At 39.1% G+C, this 15215-nt stretch overlaps 1 protein-coding gene across 2 annotated transcripts; it reads right to left on the reverse strand.

Moving 5' to 3' along the window:
- Positions 1–1601: 1601 nt before the first annotated feature.
- On the reverse strand, positions 1602–14238 carry mfsd1 (major facilitator superfamily domain containing 1). 2 transcript variants are annotated; one of them, XM_086036808.1, is made up of 17 exons: positions 13965–14238; positions 13770–13822; positions 12531–12643; positions 12374–12416; positions 12206–12273; positions 11415–11523; positions 11212–11314; positions 10498–10596; positions 10158–10269; positions 8314–8370; positions 7128–7284; positions 4779–4876; positions 4588–4700; positions 4465–4512; positions 4312–4378; positions 2611–2716; positions 1602–2203 (listed from the first exon to the last, which is right to left on the reverse strand). In XM_086036808.1, exons 1-17 carry the CDS (start codon positions 14212–14214, stop codon positions 2144–2146), a joined length of 1656 nt encoding a protein of 551 aa, XP_085892934.1. In that variant the 5' UTR covers positions 14215–14238; the 3' UTR covers positions 1602–2143. The 2 variants fall into 2 exon arrangements, with proteins under 2 accessions (XP_085892934.1, XP_085892935.1); XM_086036809.1 differs by lacking the exons at positions 1602–2203; positions 2611–2716 and adding an exon at positions 2808–3565.
- Between the last annotated feature and the right edge of the window lie 977 nt (positions 14239–15215).

The raw sequence follows: 15215 nt of genomic DNA on the forward strand, positions 1-15215 counted from the left end.
TTCCAAGATCAAACACAATTGGACAGCCTATGAATAGCAGTGATCCCAAAAGCCAGACTTGACACTACAGAGCCATTGCACAGTCAACCAGCCCATTAGTTGTGAGGCTAGCGGAACACAACATGTTTTGGTTGGGTCAGGTAAGATGTAGATACCAGAACTTGTCTCCATGCCAACGATACACAGACAGCATATACAGATGGCCCCAAAGTCATTCAATGTTAAGGAAAACTATGTTTATCGCTTTAATGAAGGTGTCTTAAATATTTGTTACTTTTGTCAGTGATTCAATTTGCGTGGCTTGTATCACATGACTGGAAGCAGAGGGTGCGACTAAGTTGGTATACATTCCGGAATATAAATTTTGTTCGGCCGTGTGCGTCATTGACAATGTGAGTAGCAACACCCATGCTTTAATTGCCTTGTTAGTCATTACTTGTTGCACCAGAAAGCGCTCTTAGAGCTTTTTATGTGATGTTAGTGAATTAACATCAGTACTTCCACCACTCAAAGTACACACATGGTTTTACAGAATAAATTATACAAAATGCTATGTCAACTGTTTATGTCACTAACTTAACATCATTCTTGATAGAAATCACATGTAAGCAGGGATGGAGCTGGCACAAAAAAAAAACTCTGCCCTGGCATTCAGGCTTACACCTGATCACATGTATGATCTCTGTAACAGAGGAGTCATTGTTTGTCATATCATCCACAGTCAGGGTTTCATAAAATATCCACAGAGATCCAGAACTTTGCTCAACACACCAATAATACAATATAATACAATTGTATTTATATAGCGCATTTCAAACTGTGAAGTCTTATTTTATTCATTACAATTTTCTTTTTAATCGGCCGTCTTTATTTTTCTGCCAAAAATCAGCATCGGCCGAAAAAAAATCCATATTGGCCAGGCCCTAAAATGGACCTTTGACTCACTGAAAAAAATATATAATAATGTAATTATTGGCCCTTTAAGATTGGTACTGTATTTGCATAACTCTGCTTTAAATGCTCAGTGAACTGAAGCTTCAACTTCTGAGGTTCACTTAATTACAGTATACACGTTTGACTCAGGACAATTAACCCCACCACCCCCCCATGAGAACTACTGCATTACCGTTCGAGCGTGCTAGTTCTATAACTGTCATGGAAATATCCTTAAAGGTCTAATAATAAAAAATAAAAAAACTCTTTCCACCTCTATTTTATTTTGGTCTAAAGCGGTGATAAAAAAAATCACAGGAAAGACAAGTTACCACGATCATGTCTCTTTGGGGTCCTGATACTCTTGTGGTACCCTTAACAGTACAACTTTGAAAACTTTTAAATGTCCCTGAAAAAGGTGCATTGCACTGCAGAAACTTTGAGTCCTTTGGGGACACGCAATTGACCACAGGAAATTCAGGCAGCATCAATAGCTAAAAGTTGGTTTAACTTTCGAAATAATTGAGGCTTTAGTGTCCAATACTTAATCTCGAGAGTTAATGTAGATCACTCCTTATGGAGAGCAATTGAATCCTCGTGTACCCCCATTTCTGACAAGTGCAGGAATAACTTTTAGTCCAGACCTCACACTGTTAACAAGCTTTTTTCCTCAGTTTTAATATCTCTTTATTTTGTAGGTATTAGTTAATATTCAACAGGTCTGAATCATCCTGTTTAGCTCACAGGAGTTAAGTAATTTAACCCATCCTATAAAACCATTGCAGGGGCTGTAAAAGTGGCAAATGTGCTGAGTAGCCCTGAGCGCTTGGACACAACATAAGGCTGTGTATTCAACTAAATAAAGAAAACAATGTCTGCGCTCAAACTTGACAGAGTTGGTCCCTTCTGTCGTTGAGTCTTGACGGTCCCCACTTCGTCTTGACGCAAAATGCAAAATAATACAGTAAAACAGCATCTGTGGTCTGCGTCTCCAACAGGCAAATTAACTGAAACCAAACAAGGGAAGGGATACCTGTCCACACACCCGTGGGACGGTTGAAAGTGGCTTGGAGGTGCAAACGTGATGTCTACAAGTTCGAAAGGTGGTAAACACGCTTACTCGTTCTCCCTTTTCTTATTGTCATTGCATACTTGTCTCGAGTCACATCACTATAGTGCCAGAGGAGCGCGGACGGCCGAATGAAGGGCATCACTTCAGAACGCTCCTGTGGGCAAGCGATGACAGATGGCTGGAGCAGTGGCCTGGCAGCTGGGAGCAGAGAGTAAAGAGCAGGAGAAGACCTCATTTGGAGCCGAGGAGGTGGTGATGGATAAACAAATACATCAGCGGGGCATTAAAATCAATCCTTCTGGCTCACCATCAAGACCTGAAGTCGCACATTATAGGTCTAATAAATTACAGCCAAACCACTAAAGTCAAATGAGCATTTCTTTGAACAAATACACCTATAAAACCTATTAATCGATAACTAATCGATCATCAAATTAATAGATAATTATTATAATAATCGATTAATCGCTTTGAGACCTCGAGTAAAAGGTTGGAAGAAAATATTGCCACCTGCTTGAGGCGATCAATTGTAATAGATAGTACTGCATACAACTGACAAGACATCATTTTGTCTACCGCTGAGTGATTCATTGTGTGCATGATACCTGTGCTCCAAGCTTGGACAGATAGCGGTTGCGTAAGCCAAATGCAGACATAGGTGACAGTCTAGCCAAGTCGCCCTCTGTCAGCTGACTGGGCCGCCGCGTGTTCCTACACCAACAACAACGGTTAAGACTTTCAGCAGCACCACAGACACAAACAACTAAACACACTCCATGTGGAGAATAAAATAAAAACTGTGTTGTTCAGAAAGCTTTTTATTGACAAATTTTACTTGGTTTAACAAAACCAACTCATGATTGTTCAAGTGGTTTGTAGAGCTTTTGACAGTACTACTCGGCTGTAGTGCATCAATCATTTTCATGCGGACAAGTCATTTCTTTCACTCAGCTCACTAATTAAAACGTAATGAATAACCTGTCCTCAAAAGGACACATGAATAAAACTTATTCAAAATACAAAATATAATTGAGTGGTTATTAATGCCAAAAATGTACTAATGAATCCCCAAGCCAGTGAGGAGCAGATAACATAATTATATGATGACTAATACTTCAATTAAAGAGCAATGCTCTTTTAAAGCAGCCAGCATTACCGTTCCATAGTGCATATGATTAAAATCACTCTGGTTCCTTGGAGAGAATCCAGAATTTTTTGTATATAAATGACATGTACAAAAGGCAGCATAACATTAAAATGCACTTAAAAAATGACTCTCTATAGTACAATAAGGTAATTAGGTATCTTGGTTTGCGAGGCTCTCCATTTCAATACTGAAAAGGCTTTAAAATGTTCAATTTCTTCTTAAGCAGAAGATCCCAAAAAAAAACAAAAAAAAAAACACGTTACATCCAGATACTCAGTTGATGGCAGTACTGGGCAGAGTCACAAGTTCCACAGTCCTGCCCCCATGGCCCATGACTGACAGCTGAGGGGTGGACGGTGTGGCCTGCTGCCTCTGTACGCCCAGGACCGTGTGCGATCACTCATCATCATTATCTGGAAAATAACAATAACAGCATGGAGACATATAAATCAGACATAGGCCTTCAGTGGAAGGCAACAAAGAAACAGATGTGACCTCATTTCCACCACTGTGAACACAACGTGCAAACGATGAGGACAGAAACGGAAGTGTGGCCCACCAAAACAACAAGTGCAATGTTAGATCAACAAGTTTATAGTGCTGAAAGGCACCTGTGAGAACTTCAAATGTCTACAGTTTCTTTCTTTTTTTTTTTTTAAACACAAGATGTCACCACAGAGCCACGAAAGACGCCAATAGCATTGTCTCGGCTTTATTCCTGTTTACATAAATCATATCATATTTGTATAAATAAATGATACATTTAAAAAAGAAATCCAAAGATACCAACCATAAATGATTTTTTTTTTTTTTTTAAATGAAAATTTGGCTTCAAACAATCATGTCATCACACCGTTACTTATTGTGACATATACAGTACAGTAACCTGTTTTCCGGATTTAGTCATGTGATATTCCGCATATAGCGCATTAGATCTCATTGCACAGATGTACCTAATGAAGTGGCTGGTGAGGGTAAACATGCCAGTAGACTAAACAGTCAATTCAGCTCAGCGTACAATCTGCACAGCAACTATCAGAAGAGCCACAAAATATGTGTGCCACTTGATTAGACGAGTGGGTTGTTCATTACGTTTCTAAGATGCCTGAGAGTGGGCGGAAAAGCGACGGCAGCGGGAGCAAGAGCGGCTGCTACTCACCCAGCATCTGAAGTGGCTTCTTTCAGGAGTTTGGCTCTGGCTGCAGCTGACCGGTTCAAATCTCCTCCTGGAGGGAAAGAAACAGGAGGGAAGTGATTAAGGGCGTGGGATAGAAGGCCGTGCTTCAACAGCAAGGATAAGACATTCTCTTACCTTTTAGATAATCCACAAAGTAAAGCATTACCACCGCCATCAATGCAACTGCAAGACAAGAGAGCACGAATGTGGACAAATCCCCTAAAGACTGTCAATCATGAAAGTAGAAAAGAAACTGACTGCAGATGCAGGAACAGAAAAAGACTTGCAGAAACAGGTATCCTCTGGTGTCGAGGATGGCTCCTGCTGCTATGGCGATGAGCGCTAATCCCAGGTTTTGGACAGACTGCATGCTATAGAGAGAAACATTACCATCAATGAAACACAATATGCAACAGTTCAGAAGGAAAAATAAGTAGAAGGGTTCATACAAGCCATAGGCTGTCCCCAGCTGGTGCTCAGGTACCACGAAGGCCACCATAGGCCAAAGTGCGCACGCCAAGAGGGAGTAGGACAAGCCCAGTAGTGACTGGAAAACAAAGATGTGAGATTATATACTATAAAAAAACTAAGTACTTATCTTCATTTCACTGCCCGCTGTGATTCTAGTTTGTCAGTTAACGTCCTTTTATTGCTCTACTTCCACATACCACCCAATGCAACGCCTAGTGCTTAACCTGGTGCATAGCTCCTTCGCCTGTTGAACTCCTCCACCTACAGTCACATCCAGTTAATGGCAACTGTATTGCATTGCATTGTATTGTATTGTAATGTAATTCCGGTTGGACTGCCCCTAGCGAAGAAAAATCCACGGAATAGCTGCACCGGTCTGTAAGCCACATGGTTCAAAACCTAAGAAAAATGTAGCGGCTTATAGTACCGAAAATACTGTAATAGTTTTGGTTGCATAATTGCCCTTCACTGAACTTCATTTCCTTTATGACAGGTGGTGTGTCAGTTCTTAGCTAAGCACTGTATATAACTTACAAAATATATACGCATCTGAAATGCGCTATATAACTAGCATTGTATTGTATTGTCTATTATTGAATAAAACTGCAGTGGAAGTCAACTCAAAACATTGCTTTACCAGAGCTGGGCAGTCCGCCTCCAGCCCGGCCGGATGGCCGTTTTTGGGGAGGGTAGGTGGGAGGGTGTTTGGGGGTTTGGGGTTTGGTGACAATTTTTTTAAAATGTCTGGACTAAGCATGGCCGGAAGTGGATTTTAGTCTGGCCCACTAACCTGCCCTCATGCGTTTGACGTGGTCGCGAGGCGGCCAAATTTCATCTCAGCCTACTCAGTGAAAGGCTTCTTTCTAATCCCGCGTCGGCGCGAGCGACAACTGCCGCATTGATCCACGTGACCGACGCATTGTGCTGTTGGCGACAGGTCTGCAACACATGCCACGCACCCATCAGGAATTGTTGCTGCTCTGATCGGTCCATTATGTCACATGAGAGGGGGAGAGAGAGGATTCAGCACGCAAAAGCAAACTAATTTGGCAATAAATTGAAATGCATAGTCTAGTCATCTCGGTCTCTTTATGGTTGTAGCAGGTACGATATCCATTGTTGTCGCTGTCTTTTTGAAGCGACGAAGGGAAGTATGGAAAATAAATAACTTGTTGAATGCGACTTCTGGCCCTCTGTTGGACCCAAATAATTATACAATACGACAAAACCAACCCCGGGGCTCGTAATGGAAGTAAGCACACGTAGTTGGGGAAGTAGTAAAGTACTAGTGGCGCATTTTGAAGCGTGTCCACAGCGGGTTCGAATAGTAAATTAGCCAGCTGATGATCGTTAAAAAGCTTCTGCCGTTAGCATCCCTCCCGTGACGGTGTCAATCACGGACACCTTTTTTTTGGGGGGCCGGAGGGCGGAACAGGGCGGGGGGTGGGGGGGAGTGATTATTTTTATGAATAAGGGCGGGGGGTCGCGGCCAGAAGGGAGCCAGGTCAAGGGTTGAGGATCACGGCCGGACCGGCAAAAAAGGGTCAAGTGCCCAGCTCTGTCCTTTACAATAATATAGTCTATGCAGCCCCACTAGTCTAAAAAGGCATTCTGATTAATACTGTGTTTGTGCATGCTAGTTAAGTAGTAAAATCCACCCATTTTTGTCCATCTCAGGGGGCGGCCAGTTTGTTACTTGCAGTCAACTGAAAATGACATCACAGTTGATCAGGGCTCAGGTAACAACCAATCATGGCTCAGCTTTAGAAAACGGGGTGGATTTTGCTGCTTAATTCTACTCAATTTTTTGGGTTGACTTCCTCTTCCATTCCATTAAGGCCGGTAGCGCATATCCGCGTTTCTACCATGAGAGCCGGGAGCAATGTTTCGTCTTTGTAGTTTTAAAGCCGGAAGAAATGATCTTTTTTTTTTCATTTTTTAATTCAATTCTCGGTCTACTCTTAGTCAATGAAATACATTAGAATAGACACATGACGGTGTTGTGAGACCGTGGAGGATGTCACGGAATTTTTTCGGGCAGTAATGGCGTACGCTGTCAGCTCTGACATAAGTGACGACAGTGAAAAAGACGAAAAACTTGTGGACTTTGAACCAGTGGAATCAGTCGAACGTGCTTATATGGTCAAGCTATGTTTGTAGATAATGACGATATTGACAGCTTTGTAACAGAATAGAGGATGGTAATCACCACTTAATTTTTTTTTTAATTAGTGCTCGTCTTACACTGAGACTTTATTTTTACATCTTTTTTTTTTTTTTTTCATTAATTATAGCACTAGCAACGGAAACTGAATTTCACAGGTTACCATGCCGATCCAGGGGCTCCAGAAGGTGAAGGCCAACATCATGTGAGAGGCGAGCGTGGTACACACAGCGCACATGACCCAAATCACGTTCCTTCCCGTTTTGTCCACCACAAAGCCCAAAACAGGAGACGCCGGTGCCGAGATAATGTAAACAATGCTGAGGGAGTCAGAAGGGAAAACGGAGATGGGTTATATTATAAATTATGAGATTTTTATACGGTATATAAATTCGTCGCTGTACTGTTAAAAACATTTATTTCCATTTCTTTCAATTTTCTCATTTTTACGTGTGGGAGGAAACCGGACTACCGGGAAAATCCCACACAGGCACGGGGAGACCATGCAAACCCGACACAGGAAAGTCGGGGCCGGATTCAAACCCACGACCTCTGCACTGTGAGACAGACGTGCTAGCCAGTTGTCCACGGTGCCGCCATCTGTATAAAAACTTGAAATATATATTGTAAAAAAAGATTTGTAGAAGAATAAAGTCAAAAAGCTTGAAATATATATTGTAAAAAAAGATTCGTAGAAGAATAAAGTCAAAAAGCTTTTACAAACATCTGTGGAATTATTTTTTGTAAAAAGATAAGCTCTCAACAAAAAAAATTACCAATAAAAGTAAACAAATAAGCTTTTAAAACTATGTGTAATGAAAAAAGGCAAATGTTTTAAAATTTACAGTTAAAATTGTTAAAATTGTTATCTCTAAGTGTTTATGGAAAAAAAATACTTACCGGTAATCATTTCGAAAATACAGTCGTAAAAAAGCCATGATTACAATTACATTAAAAATGTGAACACCCCTGTTAAAAAACCCTTTTTTTAAGTAAAAAATGAGACCAAGATAAATCATTTCAAAACATTTGTCACGATTAATGTGACCTATGGCCTCCAGAACTCAATTGGAAAAAAAAGACTATTTATGAGGGGAAGTAAAAATAACGTGATGTGGTAGATAATGAGGGTGCAGAAGTGTGCACACCCTGTTTTAACTGGGGATAACAAAAACTGGTATTTATACTGGGCTATAAAGATTTTTTAAAGACACTGTAAATAGCAAAAAAAAAAACATTTATGGGGAGGAAAAAATGTACAAGTAAATAAGAAAATTACGCTTGTAAATGAAATATGGGATGGTGTAAAATTGCCTCAGCAGCCATTAATTGCATCCGATAAGAATTACCTGTTGACAGCTCTTGCTTCAGCAGGGGAAAAGTCGAACTTCTCGATGAAGAAGACCCTGGGCAAAAAGCAGGCAAGATTACTGTGTTGCTCAGTGCTTACACTTAAGCAGCTTTCCCTCTGGCATCCGTTATTTTGGCTAACATTTGTACGACAACTACACAACTTCTTGTTTTAGGAGCACAGTGCAGTGGAATGGATAAGCTATGTAAGTCGCTAAGATTTGAGAGTGTCTTGCAAGTTCCGACGACGTTGACTGATTTGTCAAATTGCCGAGACATTTTCAAAGACACTTTCCATTTCTGACCCCCACCTACACCCCTTTGTGGCTTGGTAATAATGCAGCACCGTGCCTCTAAAACTTACTGCAGACATGGACTTTGTGTTCATCTAACGAGACTCTCTATTTTACTCCAAGCGTGCCCTTCAAACATAATGACGTCTTGTTTAGGAGCTGAATTCTCATCCTCATTCACTCAAGGACAACAAATGTGTTTTCAGCAGTGGCCTACGATGCTCAGTGCTCCCCATAAGAAACTATTATTGTAAATTATATGCATTGTTATAGCGTCTGTAAACTTAATAACAACTCTAATGAGACATAAAATGGTCTCATTCAAAATTCAGCTGCACATTACCGAAGACAAGCGCGCAGCTCTCCTGTTAGCTAGAGAAGAGTGGAAATTAGAACATCAACTAGGCGGGAGACACACTGCACTTTATTTTATTTTTTTTAGGTGTGGAATATGGTAATCCCAAACTTTGGACATGCTCTGTATTTGGCTGACTATTTCCTCCCAGCTTGTATCCAATTTATTTTTATATAGAGTGGTTCGTAGTAGTCCATGTGGAAAAATGATGCCTACAAAGCATCAAGGCAGAGATTTTGTGTCAACCTTTTTTTGTAATCCAATTACCGTATTTCCCGGACCATAAACCGCTACTTTTTTCCTAGATTTTGAACCATGCAGTTTATAGACTGGTGGGGTTATTCTGTGGATTTTTCATTTTGACACGTACGAAACGAGGGTTCCCTCTGTCTTCCACCAAGCAGGAAACCTATAAAAACTCTGTCCGTTGTTAAATTTTCTTCCTTCGCGATCGTGGGTAGCATTGCTGCACCCCGTAACACAGAAACAGTTTACCATGTTTATATATTTCAGCTGTTTAAATCAAGGGAGAAACACAGCGAGTTCGTTTTGCAAAACAACAGTAGTCGCGTCGCCTCCAGTATGCTATCAACATGGCTACCCCGGTAGCGGAATCAGCGATGCCGCGCCGTGCATAGTTTTCAACACAGAGAGGTGCGGTTTATATAAAGGTGCAGCTTATATATTGTCGCTGTCATGTGAAAAACACTTATCTCCATTTTTTTTCATTTTCTTATTTTTACATGAATCGTGTTTCCGCGTTATAGACATCGCATTAAAGTGAACATTTTTAAAGTTTCCAAAATTGGAGATAAGTGTTTTTCACAGGACAGCGGCTTATAGTCCGGAAAATAATACGGTATTAGAGTTATTTGATTAATTGTCATTACAATGTGACATGCATTCACTTGCGGAATAGTGATAATCAAGTACACACATATACCAAAATGTGGGTTTGGGAAGAATCCCCAAGATAATGTATGCTGATTTGCTAACAATTACAGTGTAAAAACAGTTTTAGACTCACGAATCTAGAGATCATTAATAACCCCGCTAACCTAAGAGCAATTTCATAAAATTCTAGGAGGATAAACACACATATAAACAACACCCACACACGCGCACACACACACACTCACACGAAACCTTTTAAATGATTTCTGGTTGAGTGAGGGGGCGCTTGTATAATACTCACTGTCCCAGTCCAATAAAAGGGAAGATGGCCACATAGTAGCTGACACAAATGATGAAGATGATCCACAAGGGTAATGGGAAGTCTTTCACATCAGTCAGTTGAATTACCTCACCTGACAGTCAAGACACAAACATGCATTGAAGCATAAACTAATTTTTAAAAAGCCATACAATTAGGTTACAGCAATGTTTCTTTTGTTTCATTTTTTTACAGCGCATATTAATCGAAGTCCAAGATATTGTAACTAAAAGTGTAAAGCAAAACAACTACTAGTACTGTAAAGCTGTTGGCACTGGGGGTCAAAAGGAGGCAAGAATCAGCCATAGTCCGAATACTTTACCGGTTTTCCCCTGGTCCTTCTGGAGGATTTTCTCGGCTCTTTTGTCGAGGAAAGCCAGCACCAGAGCGCAGATTAGCGAGAAAATACAGGTTGCAGCAGCTGAGGAGAGAAAATAGGAAAAAAAAAAAGGGAATAAGGTAGAAAAAATTTGGCGAGGATGCATGTGTGTGAGATATAAGAGGAGAGCCTAATTGGTAGTTTCCTGTGTTTACATATAGTACATAATATTCTGTGAGCCTTGAAAGATCAGTGCTCTAAACTGGCTGGCACTCAATACGTTCCCTTTTTTTCTTAAATGGCTGGCATTGAAAGAGTTATAGTGGCAGTAATGACAAGTTGATCTAAAAAGTGCTATATTCCAGTGAAATTGATGTATGCCATGTTAAAAAAATGCTTGTTTTTTAACAATATAAAACACATTTTCACCACTACTGCACGACATATCACCAAACCCAAACAATAAACCAAAAAAAACTGGCTGAGAAAGTCGTAATTTCCTTGACACACTTGTTTCTAAAAGTGGATGTGTTAAAAATAAGTAGAAGTGACACTTCTTTTGACTGGTGCCATTCACATGAAGCAGCCTGTTGCACTTTCAGTTCTCCTTTTAAATCTGTTATCTGAGATTTTTTAAACACAACCATTGAAGGCTCGAGTAACTAGGGATACGTAACCCAAGTCTGAATGTTGTTACGATGCACTTTGCTACTTTACCTATCATGAGCGAGCAGCCTAGCGTGATGTGACCGGGAGCGCCGACTAGTTGAGTCACTTTGCTGTACACCCAGCCCATGATGTTCATGTTCACCGTGCTGCCCTGCAGACCACGAGAGTGGATGCATTCATGCATTAATGAGCTGCTTCTGAACCCAAGTTGAACGTGTGTGCAAGTGTTTTTTATTTTTTATTTTTTTTACCAAGCGAGCCATGCTCAGCTGAAGACCAAACACCAGATTGAGCTCCTTCCCTTTAAACCAGTTGACTGCATATGTGTTCTGGGCCACAGCCAGGGACTCCCCTCCAATTCTATCCAAAACAACACAGCATAAGAAAATAAATCACATAAACCCTTAATCCTCCCATAAAAAAATTAAAATTACATTTATGATGTAATATATTCCCTGAGAGCATTAAATGTAATTTCATGAAGTACTGCATAGGTGTATAAAAATCGCTATTAATCCAAAGGATTAATAAAATATACTTCTTTTAAAATGTATTTCCCTCACAGGCTGTGCTGAGAAATGAAAAAGGTATATCGATATGGAAAAATACAGTTTCCTCAATGATAAATGCAATAAAGTTGGCCTTTAAAAAAAAATAGTTGCCTGCATTCATCTCTAACTGTACCAATTAAAATCAGCCATCCTAAATATACAGTACATTCTTATATTGCAGTTATTCTCCAACAAAGTACCAACTCAAAAAAATTATTTGCTCTCCAAGTACCATCATTATGACTTACATTAAAATACAGCAACGCGTTAAGCCTTAGTGTTCATTAAAAAAAAAAGTAGAGGTTTTATACCTGAAAAGTATACTCATTATTGTACATTACTGTAACATTATGCAGAGTTTCAACATTCAAAATGTGCTTAAATGCACTCAAATGTATGGCATATTAGTTATTTTTTTAATAACAAATGACTTGTTTAGTCTATTTTATGTTTCCACATAAATTTCAGTACAAAAACAATCATTCGCTCACCCAAATATAAAACGTCCAATTTCCATCAACCAAAAATGATTTACCAAAGCTCCAGTGGCAAATATGAGCTGTACGGACAAAAAAAAACAACAACATTAAAATGAAATGTAATCACGTTTAATAATAATACGTGTAATAATAATAATAATAATAATTAAAATCACCTACCTGTCCAACACAAACGAACAGGGAAAAAATGATGGTTCCCAGCCTAATAAGAAAAAACATGAAGTAAAATTGAAATAATAGTATATGTTTGTTTTTGTTTTTTTACACATTTGGTAGTCATGTAGTTGAAAACCGCATTATTAAATGATTATATTACCTAATGCCAAAGACTCTGTCAATGAGGAATCCTCCAAAGAAGCAGAGGATAACATTGGGCCACGAGTACCAGGCATACAGTTGCATGAACTTAGCTGTGTTCAGGTTCAAATCCTTGACAAAACACAAGTTGATTGTTTTATTTTTGCATTTTGACAAACCACAACCCGACACAACAATTGAAATACAAGTATATAGTAGTGTTGGGATACTAATTGATCTAATCAATTAGTTTATCACTCAAGACAATTTTTTTAATTAAACTGTTTTTTATGCTGCTTGTGTAGTTCAAAAATGCATCTTCACTGATGTGCGCTGATGTGCACTGCTTGCACCGACAACATGGCTGCAAACAGAAAGGTACTACTGGTAGCTTAAAAAAAACACAGGCAGTGTCAGCATGTTATGGTCCAATAAACCAAGGCCAAACCTTTTGGCCAATGGCAAATATTTGAAAAAGTATAATCAGTGCAAACTGTATATAAGCTGTTTATACTTACTTCCCCTCTTGAAAATAGATTATACAGGTCACAATAGGTGGAAAAATAATTTAAATGATTTGTCTTGGACTAATTATTTTATTATTTATTTGGTGGGTAGACTTATTCTATCGGCCGAATCTTCATGAAAAACGATTGTGAGCTGGTGCAGTGTTACTCTTCAACAACAGACACACAATATAGACCAGTTGCCACACAGTTTGATGACTCATTTTATGACAATTTGTCATATGATGCTAATGTCTTAGGCTTAGACATCACTTGGATTCTAAGTAATACTTTATTAGGGAATCATTTTAACATACTGTACATTTGACAACAGTGCACTAATTTTAACATTATAAGTCAAGAAAACAATTACAGTAATTCTATCATTTCTGTGGAAGTTGATGCAAGTTAAAAACGAAAGCAATTGACACAAGGGAAAAAAAAAAAAACGCAAAACTCGTTTTTTGTCATTGTCATGTGCTTTTTCTGTGTGGGGTGGGGGTCTAAAGAGGGACGAGCGTTATTTCAAATGAGAAAACGGATTTTCGTGGGAAAATAGTTTTCCTTTTATTTTCAGGCCATGCCCTGTCTCAGTGAAATATTTAAATACAGTGGGATGGCGAATTTTTACTCGATGGACATATTACTGTGGTTATACTTTAACATGACTCTTTATTGGAGGCGTGTGTTTTAAATGCAGGAACATTTCTATATTATTGTTATTTTACAACACCCAAAGGGGATTAATTTACCTGAAGGACTTCAGTCTGAAGAGAAGCAGGGTTGTCATAACAGAAGTAGCTTCCTGGAATAAAATAACACCACAAGCACACAATTTAAATGTCACGTGACACTAGTTTTATGTGAAGCTGAAGGCTGTTTTACATTAAAAAAAAAAAGTTTAAAAGTAACCCCTACACTGCACACTGGCACCTTTTCGTGCTTACCGAAGCCGAGGAAACACATAAAAACCAGGACAACGACCCGGTGTAAGACGTGCGCCGGGTCGCAAATGGCGGGTAGCGGTGTGCCGGCAGGACCGCTCTCCCCACCGGCGGACACGGAGTCCTCATCCTCGGGTTCCACCGCCAGCAAGGTCCGGGACTCCTCGATGTCCACCATGTTTGGGATCCGCCGAGGAAAAGTTGACGGAAGTGAAGAGGAGGCAGGCGCCCCGTCACGTGATCTGTAGCACATGTGAGTCACGTGACTGCACGAGACCTCCGGGAACCCGGAAGTGGCGAAATGAAGCGTTAACGAGCTATATAAATATATATATCTATAGAGTAATACTGTATATAAAATACGTTTATTTTATAAATATGAAAAATAGAATATATTTAAGTACACTATTTCATAAGAGGAACGTAGAATAAAAATTGAAAAAAACGAAAGTCTAAATAAGGTTAAGTTTTAAACTAAATACTTACTAAATTGATTAATTATTTTCGTTATGTCTGCATCTAATTCTAAACCTAGACAGTCAGCCTTGTTCTTCATTGGATGATACCGCGGAATGAGACAATAATGGTACATATAATCAGTTAAATTCGTACCGTATCATACATTAAGTCAATTAAATAGACACGCATAAAATGTAGCTGTATTAGGACAGGATGACTATGTACAGCATGAGGTGATACCACTGAATGAGAGAACATGCATGAAACAACACCTTGAAATTATAAATAGTCATACATAGACCCAATTAATTACATCACCGCTAAATGTAATTTTTAAAATAACCATGGGACAATACTAATGAGAGGCCATGGAAGCGGGGGAAATTTTTAAACCACATGGGAGAAATAATAATATTTAGTAATTCTACAATTACGCTTGGAAATACAATGCCATCCATAAAGTAAATTAAATAAGACAAATACTAAATATGGGCACTACTTATGAGGACAGTGTGTAGATGTGTAAAAAAAATCGCTAAAAGAATACGGGATGAAAGCAGCCTTGAAATTCCAAAAAATCATGGATTCATTCATTTGAATAAGAGAAGCATTAAAATAGGTCATATGAAAGGACATGGTGTATATATTATGTGTAGGGTTTTCATTGTGTGATAGTGCCAAATAAAAGAATATGAATGAAATGGCAACTTAAAAGTAGAAATAATCATACACAGAACCAACTAAGTTACTATAATATCATCTGTTGGGTAAAAAAAAAAAAAGACAGTGGGAAAA

This window comes from Filicampus tigris, chromosome 7 (genome assembly GCF_054856515.1).
Source record: "Filicampus tigris isolate MCC_2025a chromosome 7, RoL_Ftig_1.0, whole genome shotgun sequence".
Classification (NCBI taxonomy): domain Eukaryota; kingdom Metazoa; phylum Chordata; class Actinopteri; order Syngnathiformes; family Syngnathidae; genus Filicampus; species Filicampus tigris.

Coding starts and splice junctions, on each gene's coding strand:
- mfsd1 (XM_086036808.1), bottom strand. CDS start 14,214: ATGTGCTACAGATCACGTGACGGGGCGCCTGCCTCCTCTTCACTTCCG. Junction 4,513..4,587: donor TTTCTGTTCCTGCATCTGCA/GTCAGTTTCTTT, acceptor CTTGTCTTGCAG/TTGCATTGATGGCGGTGGTA. Junction 4,379..4,464: donor CTTTGTGGATTATCTAAAAG/GTAAGAGAATGT, acceptor CTTTCCCTCCAG/GAGGAGATTTGAACCGGTCA.